The sequence below is a fragment of the Mizuhopecten yessoensis genome, unplaced genomic scaffold, assembly GCF_002113885.1.
Source record: "Mizuhopecten yessoensis strain PY_sf001 unplaced genomic scaffold, ASM211388v2 scaffold716339, whole genome shotgun sequence".
NCBI classification, from domain to species: Eukaryota; Metazoa; Mollusca; class Bivalvia; order Pectinida; family Pectinidae; genus Mizuhopecten; species Mizuhopecten yessoensis.
Genome location: NW_018480067.1, coordinates 681,172 through 700,482, shown reverse-complemented (window position 1 = coordinate 700,482; position 19,311 = coordinate 681,172). Strand labels below are relative to the sequence as shown.

General features: G+C 37.8%; 1 protein-coding gene across 2 annotated transcripts; it reads left to right on the top strand.

Moving 5' to 3' along the window:
• Positions 1–987: 987 nt before the first annotated feature.
• Positions 988–14,447, top strand: LOC110443314. Of its 2 annotated transcripts, none has more exons than XM_021487468.1 (6): positions 988–1,065; positions 8,713–8,763; positions 9,266–10,035; positions 10,657–10,914; positions 11,250–11,427; positions 13,021–14,447. In XM_021487468.1, exons 3-6 carry the CDS (start codon positions 9,348–9,350, stop codon positions 13,232–13,234), a joined length of 1,338 nt encoding a protein of 445 aa, XP_021343143.1. In that variant the 5' UTR covers positions 988–1,065; positions 8,713–8,763; positions 9,266–9,347; the 3' UTR covers positions 13,235–14,447. The 2 variants fall into 2 exon arrangements, with proteins under 2 accessions (XP_021343143.1, XP_021343144.1); XM_021487469.1 differs by lacking the exon at positions 988–1,065 and adding an exon at positions 1,103–1,150.
• Positions 14,448–19,311: the final 4,864 nt, after the last annotated feature.

Below are 19,311 nucleotides of genomic sequence, written 5' to 3'. Positions count from 1 at the left end.
TTCACGATGTCTGGCAAATACAGGGGGCCACATACTGAACTATCGTTCTTTTCATCAAGCCAGCCATCTGATATATAAACAATGGATCTTTAATAATGACATAAACAATGTTTAAACAAATACTTTAGTCTCACTTGCTTTGCTCTAACAACTGACATGATGTTCAAACTTTGCTGATATTCATTTTCTGGACGGCGTAACATAGGCCTAGTGCACTTAGGCTCCTCCTCTTTTGTCCCCTTTGTAGCAAGTACACGGTCCGACAAGAACGGGCAAGAACTGCTTAACAGCTATGTTTTAACTTCGTCTAAAGATATAGATTGGTCACCTGGATCCATGGTTAATTCATAATGTGTTTATAATGATAAGATTCATATAAAAATGTTCTATAAAACGATATCAAAGAATCAGGAAATACGACGACAATAATGTTTACATCGTAACCAGAACGAGGCTACGATTTTTAACCGTAAAAGAATTTCGGGGGGCCGCTTACATCATCAATTAGCGAAGTGTTGATTCGTCTATTAATAAAAAAAAATAAAAAAAAAATAGACACGCGACCAAAAAAAAGGTATCTATAAAAAAATCCTCTCATCCCGAGACCTGGCAAAATGATAACCGTGTTATCTTAAAAGCAATATGCAAAATGTATCGTCGTGGCATTCAAATAGCATTGCTTCGTTGAGATTACAAACCATAAAAGGTCCCGATCCTGCGCATGCCCGACTCTGTAAATCGTTTGACTCTATCGGACATTCTAACCTCGACATTTATCTTTGAAATGGCGACAGAAAGGCTAATTGTGCAATATACTTATATAACAGCAACGGAAACAGTAGAACTTGACTTGTCTCATTTCCATAGAAAAGATACCATCAAAAAAAACGCACCGTAGCGTACATCTGCGACGTGTCAAAATGAAACTAAAAGTGAATCGCGGTCGTTCGGAACAACTTTTCATTGTTGTAGCGCCACCTATCGATCAACATTAGAAAAGTTTTCGCGGGAGTGGATGTCATGCAATCCAAGTCGTGTTGAAAGAGGCTTAAATTTGCTGTTAAGGTGAAGACACATGGCATCTTTGTGAGAACATTCCAAATGGCTATGAACATATTTTAATCTTCCTTAGAAACGGTTACTTCCAATGGTATCACAATTTACATTTTTATAGATAGAAACTCGTTAGGCCTAAAGGCTAAAGCACAGGGGTTCGTTACAAATGTCTGAAACTGATATGGGTCACAGCACACATAAACCTACACGGTATATGTGTGCTGTGACCCATATCAGTATACTGTTTATGTGTGCTGTTAGCCATATCTGTGTAGCATATGTGTATTTCAGACATTTGTAACGAACCCCTATGATCTGACGCTGATATAACTTACTTAATCTGAAACATAAACATCACTGCTGATAAAAATAAGAAGGTCACAGGTGGTGCTTGCCTTTGAAATACATGTATGATATAATATAATATAATATAAACCTGAATTCCGTGATAAATGATGTGCTACTTTTAAACATTTAAATATTTTAATGAGTTTTAGTGCTATCAGTTGTTACTACAATCATACCAGTACTAGATCTAGTTATATTTTACAAAATATGTGTTCAATACATATTTTTTTCTCAATTTGATTCTGTAAAATTTTAAGTCCACTCTTTTAACTTTAAGCACTGTATGTAGTGAAATTGATATTTATATCTTCCTTGAACTACCATGATGTGCGCATTAAGCAGACCTCGCTGGTATAGGGGGCTCCCCAACCCTTGGAAATTAACTTGCACCACATCATGAACTATAATTATATATTATGCTCATGTGATATTTGTTTTATTTTATGTATTGTGTTGGTCTTAACTTGTATCATATTTACTGTTATTTATATTTATCATGTTTGTCGAAATCCAAGCTTCTGAGAGCTTATGTTAAATTGTTCACCCTATTCGACGTTAAATAAAGCTTCTTGTATGTATTAATCTAGTACGTATGTGGACATGGGGTAGACACCACAAAGATAGTCTGTGACTAGCAAAATTTCGATCAGCTGGACACTATATGTATTTATGGTTCTACAAATTTCTAGCACAATTGTCTAAATTGTCAAAACTTTTAGTTGGTGGAAATTCCATATATGAACTAGAAAAATTGGAAACAATTAACGAAACTGACTAATGTTTTCAAACAATTTTTTTTAGCGTTGATACATTATCAGTGATTTAAAAAAAGGATTCTTTAATTTTATTAGCTTACCTGGCCGTCGGCCAGCCGTCCGTCCGTCCGTCCGTCCGTCAACTTTTCCTTTATAACGCTACTTGTCATGAACGACTCAGCAGAGTTTGACCAGTCAGAAACATCCTTGGGAGAAGGGAAACAAATTTTGTATTAATGGTGGGTCTGGCCCCCCTGGGGGCTGAGGAGCGGGGCCCAATAGGGGAAATAAAGCCAATTCTTTAAAATCCTTCTTCTTCTGTAGGAATGAAAGGATTTGGTCTGAAGCATTCTTGGGTGAAGGGGAACCAATTTTGAATAAACCATGGGTGTGGCTGCCCAGGGGCCTAAGGGGCGGGGCAAATAGGGGAAACATAGCAAATTATTCTTGAAAATCCTTCTTCTTCCGTTAGAATAAAAGGATTTGGTCCATAATTGGTGTGGAGCATCCTTGGGTAAAGGGAAACCAATTTTGTATAAACCGTGGGTCTGGCCCCCCTGGGGGCTGAGGGGTAGGGCCCAATAGGGGAAATATAGCAAATTCTTAAAAATCATTCTTCTTCTGTAGGAATGAAAGGATTTGGTCCATATTTGGTCTGAAGCATCCTTGGGTGAAGGGGAAGCAATTTTGTATAAATTGTGGGTCTGGCCCCCCTGGGGGCTGAGGGGCGTGGGCCCAATAGGGGAAATATAGCAAATTCTTTAAAATCCTTCTTCTTCTGGAGGAATGAAAGGATTTGGTCCATATTTGGTCTGAAGCGTTCATGGGTAAAGGGAAACCAATTTTGTATAAACTGTGGGTCTGGCCCCCCTGGGGGCTGAGGTGCGTGGGCCCAATAGGGGAAATATAGGTAAAACCACGGAATTAGATTTAAGTTATCTAAGTCTGTGGTAAAACCTTTATAATCCTTCTTCTGCCATAGGGATTAAGGGATATTATCCTAATTTAGTCTGGAGCATCCTTAGGCAAAAGGGACTCAATTTTGTATAAACGGTGTGTCTGACCCCTCTGGAGGCAGAGAGGCGGGGCCCAATAGTGGAAATAGAGATAAAACCTTTAAAATCCTTCTTCTACCATAGAGATTAAAGGATTTTATCCTAATTTAGTATGGAGCATCAATGGGCTAAGGGGATTTAATTTTGTAAAAGCATTGGGTGTGGTCTCCCAGGGGGCAGAAGGGCCGGGCCCAATAGGAGAAATAGAGGTAAAACCTTTAAAATCCTCCTTCAACCATCAGGATTATGGTTTTTTTTTTCCTTATTTAGTCTGGAGCATCCTTGGGTCAAGGGGACTCAATTTTGTATAATTGGTGGGTATGACCCCCTAGGTTGCATAGGGGTGATGCTCTGTTTGAAGTTTGTTCTCGTTATAACTCAATTACTGGATGGATCTTTCTGAAATTTCATATGTACTTACAGCACCTACTTCATACCAATTATTTTTAAACATATCGGGTGAGCGATACAGGCCTCTTGTTGAAGCCACTTTGATACCTTTAAGAACAGAGCACAGGGGCAAGGCACAGACTAATCCCCAACCCCTCCTTGCTTATACAGTATAATGTCACTATATATAAGCATATAAGGCGTGGCCATGGGACCCAGGGTGTTTGTCTGTGCCTTTTGCCCCTGTGGTATAGACTTGTATTTTTGTTCTCGGGTTAAATAACAATATATAATTCAGTTGAGTTAATAAGGTGTTTTGAAATGAACCAGGAGGTGAAACAGGAAAAAATCACTGACAAAGAACTGTTTTTAGCTCACCTGGTCCGAAGGACCATGGTGAGCTTACGCCATACCGCAGCGTTCGTCCATCCGTCATCTTTTCCTTTAAAACGCTACTAGTCATGAACGACTAAGGAGATTTTTGACCAAATTTGGTCTGAAGCATTCTTGGGTGAAGAAGATGTTTTTTTGGTATAATTGGTGGGTCTGAGGGGCGGGGCCCAATATGGGGAATATAGCTAATTCTTCTTCTATAGGAATGAAAGGATTTGTTCCATATTTGGTCAAAAGAATCCTTGGGGGAAGGGGAACAAATTTTGTATAAATCGTGGGTCTGGCCCCCCCTGGGGGCTGAGGGGTGGTACCCAGTAGGGGAAATACAGCAAATTCTTTAAAATCCTTCTTCGTCTGTAGGAATGAAAGGATTTGATCCATATTTGGTCTGAAGCATCCTTGGGTGAAGGGGAAGCAATTTTGTATAAATCGGGGGTCTCGTCCCCCCTGGGGGCTGAGGGATGTGGGCCCAATAGGGGAAATACAGCAAATTCTTTAAAATCCTTCTTCGTCTGTAGGAATGAAAGGATTTGATCCATATTTGGTCTGAAGCATCCTTGGGTGAAGGGGAAGCAATTTTGTATAAATCGGGGGTCTGGTCCCCCCTGGGGGCTGAGGGATGTGGGCCCAATAGGGGAAATACAGCAAATTCTTTAAAATCCTTCTTCTTCTGTAGGAATGAAAGGATTTGGTCCGTATTTGGTCTGAAGCATCCTTGGGTGAAGGGGAAGCAATTTTGTATAAATCGTGGGTCTGGCCCCCCCTGGGGGCTGAGGGGTAGGGCCCAATAGGAAATCCTTCTTCTTCTGGAGGAATGAAAGGATTTGGTCCATATTTGGTCTGAAGCATCCTTGGGGGAAGGGGAACCAATTTTGTATAAATCGTGGGTCTGGCCCTAAGGGGCGGGGCCCAATAGGGGAAACATAGCAAATTATTCTTTAAAATCCTTCTTCTTCCGTTAGAATAAAAGGATTTGGTCCATAATTGGTGTGGAGCATTCTTGGGTAAAGGGGAACCAATTTTGTACAAACCGTGGGTCTGGCCCCCCTGGGGGCTGAGGGGTAGGACCCAATAGGGGAAATATAGCAAATTCTATAAAATCTTTCTTCTTCTGTAGGAATGAAAGGATTTGATTCATATTTGGTCTGAAGCATCCTTGGGTGAAGGGGAAGCAATTTTGTATAAATCGTGGGTCTGGCCCCCCCTGGGGGCTGAGGGGTAGGGCCCAATAGGGGAAATATAGCAAATTCTATAAAATCTTTCTTCTTCTGTAGGAATGAAAGGATTTGATCCATATTTGGTCTGAAGCATCCTTGGGTGAAGGGGAAGCAATTTTGTATAAATCGTGGGTCTGGCCCCCCCCCTGGGGGCTGAGGGGCGTGGGCCCAATAGGGGAAATACAGCACATTCTTTAAAATCCTTCTTCTTCTGTAGGAATGAAAGGATTTGGTCCATATTTGGTCTGAAGCATCCTTGGGTGAAGGGGAAGCAATTTTGTATAAATCGTGGGTCTGGCCCCCCCCCTGGGGGCTGAGGGGCGTGGGCCCAATAGGGGAAATACAGCACATTCTTTAAAATCCTTCTTCTTCTGTAGGAATGAAAGGATTTGGTCCATATTTGGTCTGAAGCATCCTTGGGTGAAGGGGAAGCAATTTTGTATAAATCGTGGGTCTGGCCCCCCCCCTGGGGGCTGAGGGGCGTGGGCCCAATAGGGGAAATACAGCAAATTCTTTAAAATCATTCTCCTTCTGTGGGAATGAAATGATTTGTTCCATATTTGGTCAAAAGCATCCTGGGGGGAAGGGGAAGCAATTTTGTATAAATCGGGGGTCTGGCCCCCCCTGGGGGCTGAGGGATGTGGGCCCAATAGGGGAAATACAGCAAATTCTTTAAAATCATTCTCCTTCTGTGGGAATGAAATGATTTGTTCCATATTTGGTCAAAAGCATCCTGGGGGGAAGGGGAAGCAATTTTGTATAAATCGGGGGTCTGGCCCCCCCTGGGGGCTGAGGGATGTGGGCCCAATAGGGGAAATACAGCAAATTCTTTAAAATCATTCTCCTTCTGTGGGAATGAAATGATTTGTTCCATATTTGGTCAAAAGCATCCTGGGGGGAAGGGGAAGCAATTTTGTATAAATCGGGGGTCTGGCCCCCCCTGGGGGCTGAGGGATGTGGGCCCAATAGGGGAAATACAGCAAATTCTTTAAAATCCTTCTTCTTCTGTAGGAATGAAAGGATTTGGTCCATATTTGGTCTGAAGCATCCTTGGGTGAAGGGGAAGCAATTTTGAATAAATCGTGGGTCTGGCCCCCCCCCTGGGGGCTGAGGGGCGTGGGCCCAATAGGGGGAATACAGCAAATTCTTTAAAATCATTCTCCTTCTGTGGGAATGAAATGATTTGTTCTATATTTGGTCAAAAGCATCCTTGGGGGAAGGGGAACCAATTTTGTATAAACCGTGGGTCCAGCCCTAAGGGGCGGGGCCCAATAGGGGAAACATAGCAAATTATTCTTTAAAATCCTTCTTCTTCCGTTAGAATAAAAGGATTTGGTCCATAATTGGTGTGGAGCATTCTTGGGTAAAGGGGAACCAATTTTGTATAAACCGTGGGTCTGGCCCCCCTGGGGGCTGAGGGGTAGGGCCCAATAGGGGAAATATAGCAAATTCTATAAAACCTTTCTTCTTCTGTAGGAATGAAAGGTTTTGGTCCATATTTGGTCTGAAGCATCCTTGGGTGAAGGGGAAGCAATTTTGTATAAATCGTGGGTCTGGCCCCCCTGGGGGGTGAGGGGCGTTGGCCCAATAGGGAAAATACAGCAAATTCTTTAAAATCCTTCTCCTTCTGTAGGAATGAAAAGATTTGTTCCATATTTGGTCAAAAGCATCCTTGGGGGAAGGGGAACACATTTTGTATAAATGGTGGGTCTGGGCCCCCTGGAGGCTGAGAGATGGGCCCAGTAGGGGAAATACAGCAAATTCTTTAAAATCCTTCTTCTTCTGAAGGAATGAAAGGATTTGGTCCATATTTGGTGTGGAGCATCCTTGGGGTAAAGGGGAACACATTTTGTATAAATGGTGTGTGTGGCCCCCCTGGAACCTTAGGGGCGGGGCCCGACCCAATAGGGGAAATAGAGGTAAAACCTTAATAATCCTTCTTCTACCATAGGGATTAAGGGATTTTATCCTAATTTAGTCTAGAGCATCCTTGAGGGCAGAAGGGAGGGGCCCAATAGGGGAAACATAGCAAATTCTTCAAAATCCTTGTTCTTCTGTAGGAATGACAGGATTTTGTCCTAACTTGGTATAAAGCATCCTTGGGTGAAGGGGAACCAATTTTGTATGAATAGTGTGTCCGACCCCCCTGTAGGCAGAGAAGCGGGGCCCAATAAGGGAAAAAGAGGTAAAACCTTTAAAATCCTTCTTCGACCATCAGGATTAAGGGATTTTATCCTTATTTAATCTGGAGCATCCTTGTGCCAACGGGACTCAATTTTGTATAATTGGTGGGTATAACCCCCTTAGGGGCATAGGGGTGGGGCTCTGTTTGAAATTTGTTCTCGCTATATCTCAAGTACTGGATGGATCTTTCTGAAATTTCATATGTACTTACAGCACCTACCTGATGGAGTGCTATGGTAGCAGAATACAGTAGAAATGGCCCGACTCTGATAAACAAGGCACATGTCGAGGAAATGTAAACACAGCGGATTTACCCTACACAACACATGTATACATGTATATATATTTGTAAACTGCATTACATTTACAATACATATAAAGCACTGAGAAGTGTATAAACCTCTTTTTTCTATGTATGTCACTTGTGTGAAAACCATGGTTACCACATCAAAAATTACCAAAAAATGCCAAAAAATGCTATTTTTAACCCAAAATTTGACCCCCGCAAGTAGTAATTTTTTTCCTAAGCTCTGTCTGAAATTAAAGATTACCTACCTGGTTGCAGAATTATCTGGGTCGCAGTAAAATTGTAGAACTTGATTTTTTGCAATTTTGCGTCGTGTGCTGTTGTCAAAATTTTACCTCCTGTAAAGCTAGCTTTTCATGTGTACGCACCCTTTCGTATTATGGCCAAAATTTTATTCTCGAACCAAAGAAATCTTCTTTCTTTTTTACAAATGTGAAGCTCACATAGCCCACTTCATCATGCTTATACCAATTTTAGTACAGTTTTATTTTTATATTTTTTTTACATATCATTATACAGGGGTTAGCCATTTAACAAAAATATCACCCATGGCCACAACCCTCTACTGTACTCTGCTACCTATGTCTTTACTACATACCAGTTATTTTAAACATATTCAGGTGAGCGACACAGGCCCTCTGGGCCTCTTGTTTGGAAATTATGATGATTATTTTAACAATTATGATTACGTTCCGACTTTTAGACAACATGATTGCATGATAATTCTGTCCCTTTCACGAATACATATGCTGTATTTTGAGAACTCCATTTATTGTGACAAATTTATTTAAAAAGCATTTAATTCCAAAGAGACTTATACATATGGTGATGTTTCGTAAGAAGCATACTTAGATGGCTGGGTGTAAAGTTTGTTCTAATAAAATATTACCTTGACCCACTCTTGAAGCAATATCAGCAGGACCAGGGCAATGACAATTTTGCATATAAACTAACCAAGCAGTTAACTGGGATGAAAAATTATTATCAAGTTGGTTTCTTGACTTCAGGTATATTATTCCACCAGGCCGAGGTCCAGAGCAAGTAGATTTTATGTCAGGGTGAGTAGAAGTTTTCAATGTTTACTTGTTAGCGTGCAGGTAGATTCTGACTGGAGCCTATACAGGTATCTACAAAATATGCATGTGGGCAAATTATATTTAACCCTTTCATCCCGATGTAACTTGAATGAACTCTACTTTGCATTAATTTGGAAGAGTCCATTATGGTCTACAGTTGTGAAAGGGTTTAACTTGCAACACTCGCCTCACTTTTAAGGTCACAAATCAATGTCAAATGTATTTTACCTTTGAAAAGTTCTACATTAAACCAAGAGGTCCTGGTATTTGGTAACTGCATCAAGCTGAGGTAATTAAAGGCCTGTTAAGTTCGATTGTTAAAATGGATTACTTTGTACCACTTTCAAGGTCATACAAACTACTGGTGTTAAAACATTTAAACTGCTTCTGTTTCGTTTGTTGGATAATCAAATCCAAGCTCCAAAATTAAGGTTATCTATCTAGACTTTGAAAAAATGAAATATTTTCTTTAATGTAATTTCAGTTACAAACAACACAGAGGAACTTTCTTAGATCTTAATTAAATAGCCATAGTCCTTAATTTGCATCACATCAGTTAAAGCAAGATGGAAGTTGCTGGCTCGCAACATTGGAGACAGAAGGGAAATGGTTTATATGCATCTATCAAAGATGGTCTCAGTCCAGTATTGAAGCGAGACAGACTACAGCAAGCTGCTAACTGTTACTACAAAGCCCTTAGCACGGGGATCACGGAGGATGACAAAATGTCTGCTTCAAAAAACCTTGCCATGACAGCATGGCGCCGGGCCCAGGTGGAAGAAATCTCTTCCGGAACATTCACGACGGCTGTATTCTATTACAAAGAGGCCTTCAAGTACTTTTCCACTGCAGTGAGTCAAGGACAAGGTGTGAAACCAAACATATGGATAGATGATGTTAAGTCTTCAGCAAAAGTCTGCTGGGAAGGACTCAAATCTGGTAAATGTAGCGAGATGGACATTGATGATCGAATCAATGTTTATTACGATGTTGTTCAGGAAATCAAGATCAGTAACATTCGGGGTGGATGTTTTCTTGATATCGCACAATGCCATTTCCATATAGGGGTGACAGCTGTGGAGAAGGGGAGCTTTGAGCGTGCATTATCAGAGATGAGAAACTGTCATATGCCATTACACGAAGCTGTTGCAAGTGGAAAAGGGGAGGTAACCATTGAAAGAGAGGTAAAAATCTTGGAGGTTGATGTCTTTATGCACCAGTGTATGGCTGAATCGATGCAGGCAAGGTCTATTGGTAAGCATTTTAGCAATTTATAAGGGAATTGTGGAAAACGGGATCTTAATTTCTCAAAATTGGAAAAAAAAAAACTGCAAACCTACATGAAGGAAAATTTGAAATTTTGATAGATCATGATTTCAATGTATTATTGAACTGTTTTATCACCAACATTTGAAAATTTCAAATCCTCAGAGGCCTTATTTCTGCAATATCGAAACCTTTATTCACAAAAAATATCCTCCTTAGACTAAACTTAAGAATTCAAGAATATTTCACTGCTTTTCCTGCGGGACTCTTCAACTTTTTTACTTAATGTAAAATAGATCTTTTCACACTCTGTAATCTGTAATACAGAAAACAAATGAAGTATTTAAAAACATGGAAGAATTTTTTATATTTATATACTTGGCTTAATAAAATATTGGGGTAATACCCTTTAACTCATTCAGTTTTCACCCTGAAATTGAATAATGAACTAGGTATTCCAAACTTTGAATTGGAAGAGTTCAAATGTGTCTTCATGGGTGATTGAGCTAATGGACTGTATCCTAATTGTGGGGAAAGGTGAGTGTGTGTCTCATTTAATAAACCTAAAAGGGTTTAAAAAATCATTTTGATTGTTGATGAAACTTTCAGGAGACCAGCTGTACCACCAATTGACCATGGATGAGGAAACTCTCAATATGGATATGGCGTGGGAGGTGGTAGACTGGTACAAACTGGCCATTATTAGGACCCGGGAGGTGACAGAAGTCGAGTTAGAGGCCTTGGCCCTGAGCAGGCTGGGATGTCTATACGATAAGGTGCTAAAGATGAAAGACAAGGCAAAGCGCTACCTTATCAGATCCATGCAGCTGGCCCACAGCATGCACCCACGAACTTTTACTAACGTTGGTAAGTATGAACTATTTTTAATGATTTAAATTCATTCAGGACATTTAGGCCTGATTCTTCAAAATCTTGTTAGCCCTACAATAAGTTAATGGAAATATTTTGGAAAATAATACAATGTTGAAATAATAACTGTAATTAGGATTATTAAACATTTTTCTTGTAACAAGAATTATTCAAATTTGTGAGATCTGTTTGAGGCATGTATATTTCATTTCAAAATATTTAATATCTGGAAAATGGTAGCTTTAGAATTATATTTTATGTACAAAGGTTAAATACTGTTACAAGTGTGTATATATAGATTTGTACTGCAGACATCAATGGTGTTATTTCAGACTGGTTTAAAGAGTGTTCCGACATCCTGCAAGCGTATCAGCGTGAGACAGTGTCAGTTGAGGAAGAGGAGTGGAACAAAGAAAAGGAGGAACTAAAGAAAGAGATAAAGAAAGAACTTGCTGACCTCACCAAGGCGGAGAAGAAAGAAGACCTGGAACTGCTCGACTTTTTATACAAGTTAGTGTTTACCGTTTAGGCCCTCTATTGTTTTGTCTTCAATAATTCAGCAATCCTGTTATTAAGCAACTTCTCTTTGGGACAAACTTCCCAAATTATAATGAATTTATGATTATGCCCCGTCTAATCAAATAGATTTATCCCTCAGACCAGCAATGCTGGATGCATATTTTCAATTTTCTATGTGAATGGATTCAACTTATAAATCTTATTTTATTTTTATTTTTAATAAAAAGAAAACTACTGTTAATACTACAAGAAAAGAAATTGAAAAAAAAAGAAAACATGCATATACCCATATGTAAAAAAAATATAAAAAATATATTTGGAATCAATGATGTGTTCTGAGTAAAATGCTCTATTTCTGTGATTAACAAAAATGCATGGCATGAATCTACAAGTGGTTATTTTTAATAATCAAACATTTATGATCTGGAGTAAATTATTGCACCAACTACCCAACTTTGGTATAACAAGACCCTGATCTGAAGTGAATATTGCACATATCTTTATGTTGTTTATATTTCTTTGTGACTAGACCTACATGCACCTGGCAAGAAAAATCCAAACGAAATATGATAAGCCATTTTCTACATTACTGCTGTTAGGTATACATGGTTTACTTTGTAAGGTTGGTCGGGTGACGCAGTGGATAATGCACTTGTTTTTGCCAAGACGGCCGGGGTTCAATTCCCTGATCGGATGTGAAAAGATATGGGATCACCTAGTGTTGTTCCTACAATCGAAAATCAATCGATTGTACAGCCAATTCAAATTAGCCGATTGATACATTTCATAATTGATTAATCAGTTTAAATGTTGCATGCTGTTTTCTGTTGAAATCTTAGACAATTGCTAGTAGTAGGTTAAAACTAAAAGTGTGAAAGCATAAATGACTGTCATATGGATACATGTATACCAAGTCAGCCTTCGATTTTACATGGCAAAAATATGCTGTAAATCCCATTTCTAAGTGGTACACTATCATAATTACACATTTCAAATAGATTTACCAGAGTTTGGAATTCCCGGTTATAATAAATAACCATTTATTAAAAGTCTTCCGATAGTGGAATAAGATTTCCGCTTCAGACTCCAAACACTAGGGTCGCCATCCCGTCCTCTTAGTTTTTCTCCAGGCATTCCAACATTAAGGTCCCCCATGCGCTAACATCAGGGACAAAAATAGGGATGAATATCAGTGTCAATAAGATTGATTAATATAAGTCAAATAACTTGTTTCATGATTTTTGTAAAACTTTTAAAGGTTACTTTGTAAATACTACATCTATTGGTGACATATGGCCAGATATGGGGGTACAAGAGCAGTTAGCCCCTTCCATCGCATTCTCAATGAAGCTCTTTGAATTGTTGTTCAATATGTTTTAAGTATGTACAAAATATTAAATTTCACAGAATACCTGTGAGCTTTACGTGTTCATATGAGAATTTACAGCTTGAAAATTCAGCCAGTTATAAGTCACATTGTAGGGGACCATGCACAGTTGTACATTCAATAAATGCCATGGAGTTTTTGTTGATCGTTAAAACCTACTACTCATTCCTGAGACGATGTATTTATATATTTTTCAGGGAGTATCCACCGAAGAAACCAATCCACAAGAAATTCTTCAAGATCTCCATGGCTCCAAAAACCGATTATTCCCAAAAAAAGGAGTACTACAAACAGGCTGTGGTGAATTACCACCCGGATCGTGCCGACGTAGAAAAATATGGCAAAATCTGGAAGATCTTAACAGAAGAGATTACCAAGATACTGACAAACCGATACCAAAGGATGAAGTGATAAGTGTGGTTTTACACGGCAAAGCTGGAAATATCACCAAAACAAACACACAGATTCGGTATGGTGTAATTTTGAAAAAGACACTACATGAAATATATGTCACGCCTCTGAAGACAACAGTGGCAGCATTGGGACTTTTGTGGGATTTTATGTTCTTTTATCAACACTGTGTTCAAGAATCAGTCTTAAGCTACTTGATTCTTGAATTTGCTGTTCTATATATTATCTTCATCTTCAAAAAACCTTTAACCATAACTACAGCTGATTTGATTTTTTGTGTTATATAATATCTTCATCTTCAAAACTTTTTACCATAACTACAGCTGAACTTGTCATAACTATCAGCATCGGTTGCATATGAGGGAAACAATGAAAGTGATTGATTGAAATAACATTCTTCAAAAAATGAACAGAAAGTGAGAAAACACCCAACAGTTCTATAAAAGTAGAATTTTACCAAAAAGATAAACGTCTGAGATTGAAACTAACATTCCTGAAAGCTTTTTCCCAATGCTTTGAATTAGTTAGGTTAGCTCGTTGGGGGAAACAATGTGATTCAGTTACATAAGAGTGATGGATGGCAGTTCCAGCTGTCATTATTTCACGCTGAAAACGACGAATGACTTGGCATTTTATATTTTTCGTTTTTCATCATCTTTTGTGTTCGTATTCTAATAAGATTATGTTGTGTATTATCAGTGCTAGAAAGTAAGGGTGGCCTGATAGTCTGAGACGTGTGAAATGTGCAGATGGACTAGTGGTTCTAAAAATTGCTAGCCTGATGATTGACTAGCCTGATGATTGACTAGCCTGATGATTGATATTTCTTCCCCTGTTGAATAATATTGTGTTGGTGGAATTTCTACATGTACGAGCAAAAGTGGAATCTACTAGCCTGTTTGACAAGTGGTTTTTAAAATTAATTTCTAGCCCTGATATTTCATCCTTATCATATATTTTTAGTTTAGATTAGATGAGTTAACAGTAACTGTTGTCGACATGATTTTGTTTGTCTCTTAGGAGGACTAGTGGACTGTTAACATTTTTTTTACTTGGAGATCAATGTTCTGTGTTTTTATACGACGGTCAAATTTGACGGTAGTATTATGGTATGGCATTGTCCTGTGTTTTTATACGACGGTCAAATTTGACGGTAGTATTATGGTATGGCGTTGTCAATCCATCTGGCGTAAACTTTGTTTGTCCGGCAATCTCCTCCTACAGTATAGTATATCAGCTAACCACTCTTAGAATGATGCAGATCTTATTTCAATGTAAGAAAGTATATAACATTATATGGCATTCGACGGGCGTATTTTGTTCCACCCCGCGGTACTCTTGTTGTTATTATCTTTGTGTATTCAAGATAGTTTATTTGTTCTCATGTGTAAAAATATTTCCTAAACAACATTCATCATTTTCAATAACATCTCTTTTATTTCATTTTCACTTTGAACTGTTGTAACTAAGAACTAAGAACAACAATAGGACATATTGACATAAAACATTGGAGGTGACATTGATATTACACCATTGATAGTATAAACATTCAAGATAGACTTAGAAATTGACATCCCTCCAAGTGTTGATACATTTTGTAATGCATATCATGAACTGATTTGCAGTGTCAGAATTTAGATTTTATTTCAGCCTTTTCATGAAAAATGTTTAACTTGTTCACCTAACTTTCTTTTTTCACAAACTTAAGATAGGTTGATCAAATAATCTCTTATTTAACAAAGAAGGATAAATTTACAATGTTAAAAAGCTTCAAACACCAATTGTTGGATTTAAAACATCTCTTTTTTACAAAGAGGGGTAAATTTAAAATGTTCAATGTTACAATGCTTCATACACTATTTGGTGTATGTATAATGTAAAACATTGTTTATTTCAATATGTTAGATAACCGGGGTAAATTTACAATGTTCAATGCTTCAGAAACTATTTGGTTGATTTACAATGTAATACATTGCTTATTTCACAAAGAGGGATACATTTGCAATGTTCATGTGTTTCGATCCCTGCTTCAGAAACTATTCTGTAGTTTTACACAATACAATGTTTACACATGAACACAATTACTGCTGCTTGTCCTTTGTGATTTTAAAATTTAGGATGGAAACAGCAAGCAAAAAGTTAGGTATATGTATCATTGAGTGGTTTTAGGAGTGAGTATTCCCCCAATAATCTACAAGATGTATTATTGAGTCATTTTAGGAATGAGCACTCCCCCAATAATCTACAAGATGTATCATTGAGTCGTTTTAGGAATGAGCACTCCCCCAATAATCTACAAGATATATCATTGAGTCGTTTTAGGAGTGATCATTCCCCCAATAATTTACAAGATGTATAATTGAGTCGTTTTAGGAATGAGGGACCCCCAAATGAACTGCCAGATGTATCATTGAGTCATTTTAGGTGTGAGCAACCCCCAAATGAACTGCAAGATGTATCATTGAGTCGTTTTAGGAGTGAGCAATCCCCAAATGAACTGCAAAATGTATCATTGAATCAATTAAGGTGTGAGCAACCCCCAAATGAACTGCAAGATGTATCATTGAGTCGTTTTAGGAGTGAGCAACCTCCAAATGAACTGCAAGATGTATCATTGAGTCATTTTAGGTGTGAGCAACCCCCAAATGAACTGCAAGATGTATCATTGAGTCGTTTTAGGAGTGAGCAATCTCCAAATGAACTGCAAGATGTATCATTGAATCAATTTAGGTGTGAGCAACCCGCAAATGAACTGCAAGATGTATCATTGAGTCGTTTTAGGTGTGAGCAACCCCCAAATGAACTGCAAGATGTATCATTGAGTCGTTTTAGGAGTGAGCAACCCTCAAATGAACTGCAAGATGTATCATTGAGTAGTTTTAGGAGTGAGCAATCTCCAAATGAACTGCAAGATGTATCTATGAATCAATTTAGGTGTGAGCAACCCGCAAATGAACTGCAAGATGCATCATTGAATCATTTTTGGAGTGAGCAACCCGCAAATGAACTGCAAGATGTATCATTGAATCATTTTTGGAGTGAGCATTCCCCAAATAATCAACGAGTTGTATCATTGAGTCGTTTTGGGAGTGAGCAATCCCCAAATAATCTACAAGTTGTATCATTGAGTCGATTTGGGAGTGAGCAATCCCCAAATAATCTACAAGTTGTATCATTGAGTCGATTTAGGAGTGAGCAATCCCCAAATAATCTACAAGTTGTATCATTGAGTCGATTTAGGAGTGAGCAATCCCCAAATAATCTGCAAGTTGTATCATTGAGTCGATTTAGGAGTGAGCAATCCCCAAATAATCTGCAAGTTGTATCATTGAGTCGATTTAGGACTGAGCAATCCCAAAATAATCTACAAGTTGTATCATTGAGTCAATTTAGGAGTGGGCGATCCCCCAATAATCTACAAGTTGTATCATTGAGTCGATTTAGTAGTGAGCAATCCCCAATAATCTACAAGTTGTATCATTGAGTCGATTTAGGAGTGAGCGATCCCCCAATAATCTACAAGTTGTATCATTGAGTCGATTTAGTAGTGAGCAACCCCCAATAATCTACAAGTTGTATCATTGAGTCGATTTAGGAGTGAGCAAGCCCCAAATAATCTGCAAGTTGTATCATTGAGTCGATTTAGGAGTGGGCGATCCCCCAATAATCTACAAGATGTATCATTGAGTCGATTTAGTAGTGAGCAATCCCCAAATAATCTACAAGTTGTATCATTGAGTCGATTTAGGAGTGGGCGATCCCCCAATAATCTTCAAGTTGTATCATTGAGTCGATTTAGTAGTGAGCAGTCCCAGAAGCTTTCTTATCACCTCAGATGTTAGTGCTCAGTTTTGGTTGGATTGGTAATTCTTACATGTTTAAAACAAAAACACTGTTGTTTTTTTGTACAAGGTGAAACAACAGGTCTCTCTTGCGTAAGTTTGTCATAATAGTACTACATATATGATGACATGTATCTTTTCAGTTTTGTTATATTTTCAGATTTTATGTTGTTGTGATGTATATATGGTTTTTTTAATGTTGATGTTTTTAGTGCATTGGTTGTACATGACTTAGTGCTTTTAAAGAAGAGGTACACAGATCATTCATTGTAAAGACCAGAATGATTCTAGTACAAACCTGTCTATGAACGTTTCAGGATAATTTCAAAAAAATAATGTTTATCACAATTGTTGTTTCTAGTTTGTTTTTATCAAACATCAGTGCATAAGAATTGTACATCTTTTTTTATTTAAAAGAAATACGATTAATGACTGAACAGGATATTTTAGATCGTATTCTTTGCAATTGTTCACAATATGAATGTTAATTTTCATTATCTAAAGCTTATTTTGGTAGTTTCTGATATTGGTAAAATAATTCTGTTCATACAAAACTAATTTAACTGAGAAAACAGTATGTGAACAATTTCGTTTTAAAGTGAGTAGCTACATGTATCGAGAATAAGTTTTATGAAGAAAATAATTTAAATAAAGAAATCAGATGATGATGCTTAGACCTTTATAGCAATTTATTCACATGTGTTGCAAGCAGAAATATTATTCACGAGTTATTTCCCTTTACAGTGTTAAATTCCCATTTAGCAAATATTGTCTATGATAAGGACATACATATTTTTATCGAAGACAATACAAATATAAAACACTAACAGAAATGAGCAATGGATGATAAAAATTGGTCGGTATCAAGTCAATTTCTCGCAATTGCATAAAGTGAAAGTGTATTCCACTCCCAAAAACTTAAAAGAATGTGTTTTGATTGAGAAGGAAACAAGGTGTTAATCAAGTGTTGTTATAGACATGAAACATTTTAGATCAATATTATTTTAGATGTTATGTTTTTTGTAGAAAAGTTCATTTTACACATCAGGAAGATCAGTTGTAACGTTTTTGTTTGATTATACACATTAGAGGTTTTAGCACATTATACACTGGAAAAGTTGCCTATGAGAGTGGTTGTGTTTCAAAGCATTACACATTATGCACAGATTTAATAAGAATCGTAGTAAGAAACATTTTGGTTTTACCAATATTATTATTTTTCTTTACGTATAGATATCAGTTTTTACTGTTTTGCCAAAAACTTGCTAATTAAAAATTGATAAATAAAGCTGATCTTTTGTCCTTCAAACTTTCAAAATAAAAATGAAAATTAGAAAAGTTATAATTCCTAAACTTATCTTGTATTTTTTAGCCCACAAATATCTGATGATATTCAAATCGTCTGTAGTCGGTCAGTTGTCCCTTGTCAGTCGTCTGTCCTTAAACAATTCTTCTTATCGCTATTTTTCAGAACGAACTGAAGGGATCTTTCTCAAATTTGATATAAAGGCTCCCCTTTGTCCCTCTTTGTGCATGTTTACTTTTAAGACAGATCTGATAAACAAAATGGCCAACAGTGGCCATCTTGGATTTTGACATTAAAAGTTTGTTATCGCTATTTCTCAAGGATTACCAGTGGGATCTTTCTCAAATTTTATATGTAGGTTCCCCTTAGTCCTTAGCTGTGCAGGGCAACTTTTGAGACTGATCTAATAAACAACATGGCCGACAGGCAGCCATCTTGGATTTTGATATTGAAAGTTTGTTATCGCTATTTCTTGAGAAGTACCAGAGGAATCTTTCTCAAATTTTATATGTGGTTTCCCTTTGTCCTTAGCTGTGCAGGGCAACTTTTGAGACTGATCGAATAAACAACATGGCCGACAGGCAGCCATCTTTGATTTTGATATTGAAAGTTTGTTATCCCTATTTCTCAGGAAGTATCCGAGGGATCTTTCTTAAATTTTATATGTAGGCTCCCCTTAGTCCTTAGCTGTGCAGGGCAACTTTTGAGACTGATCAGATAAACAACATGGCCGACAGGCAGCCATCTAGGATTTTGATAGTGAAAGTTTGTTACCGCTATTTCTCCGGAAGAACTAGAGGGATCTTTCTTAAATTTTATATGTAGGTTCCCCTTGGTCCTAGTTGTGCAGGGCAATTTTAGAGACTGATCGGATAAACAACATGGCCGACAGGCAGCCATCTTGGATTTTGATAGTGAAAGTTTGTTAT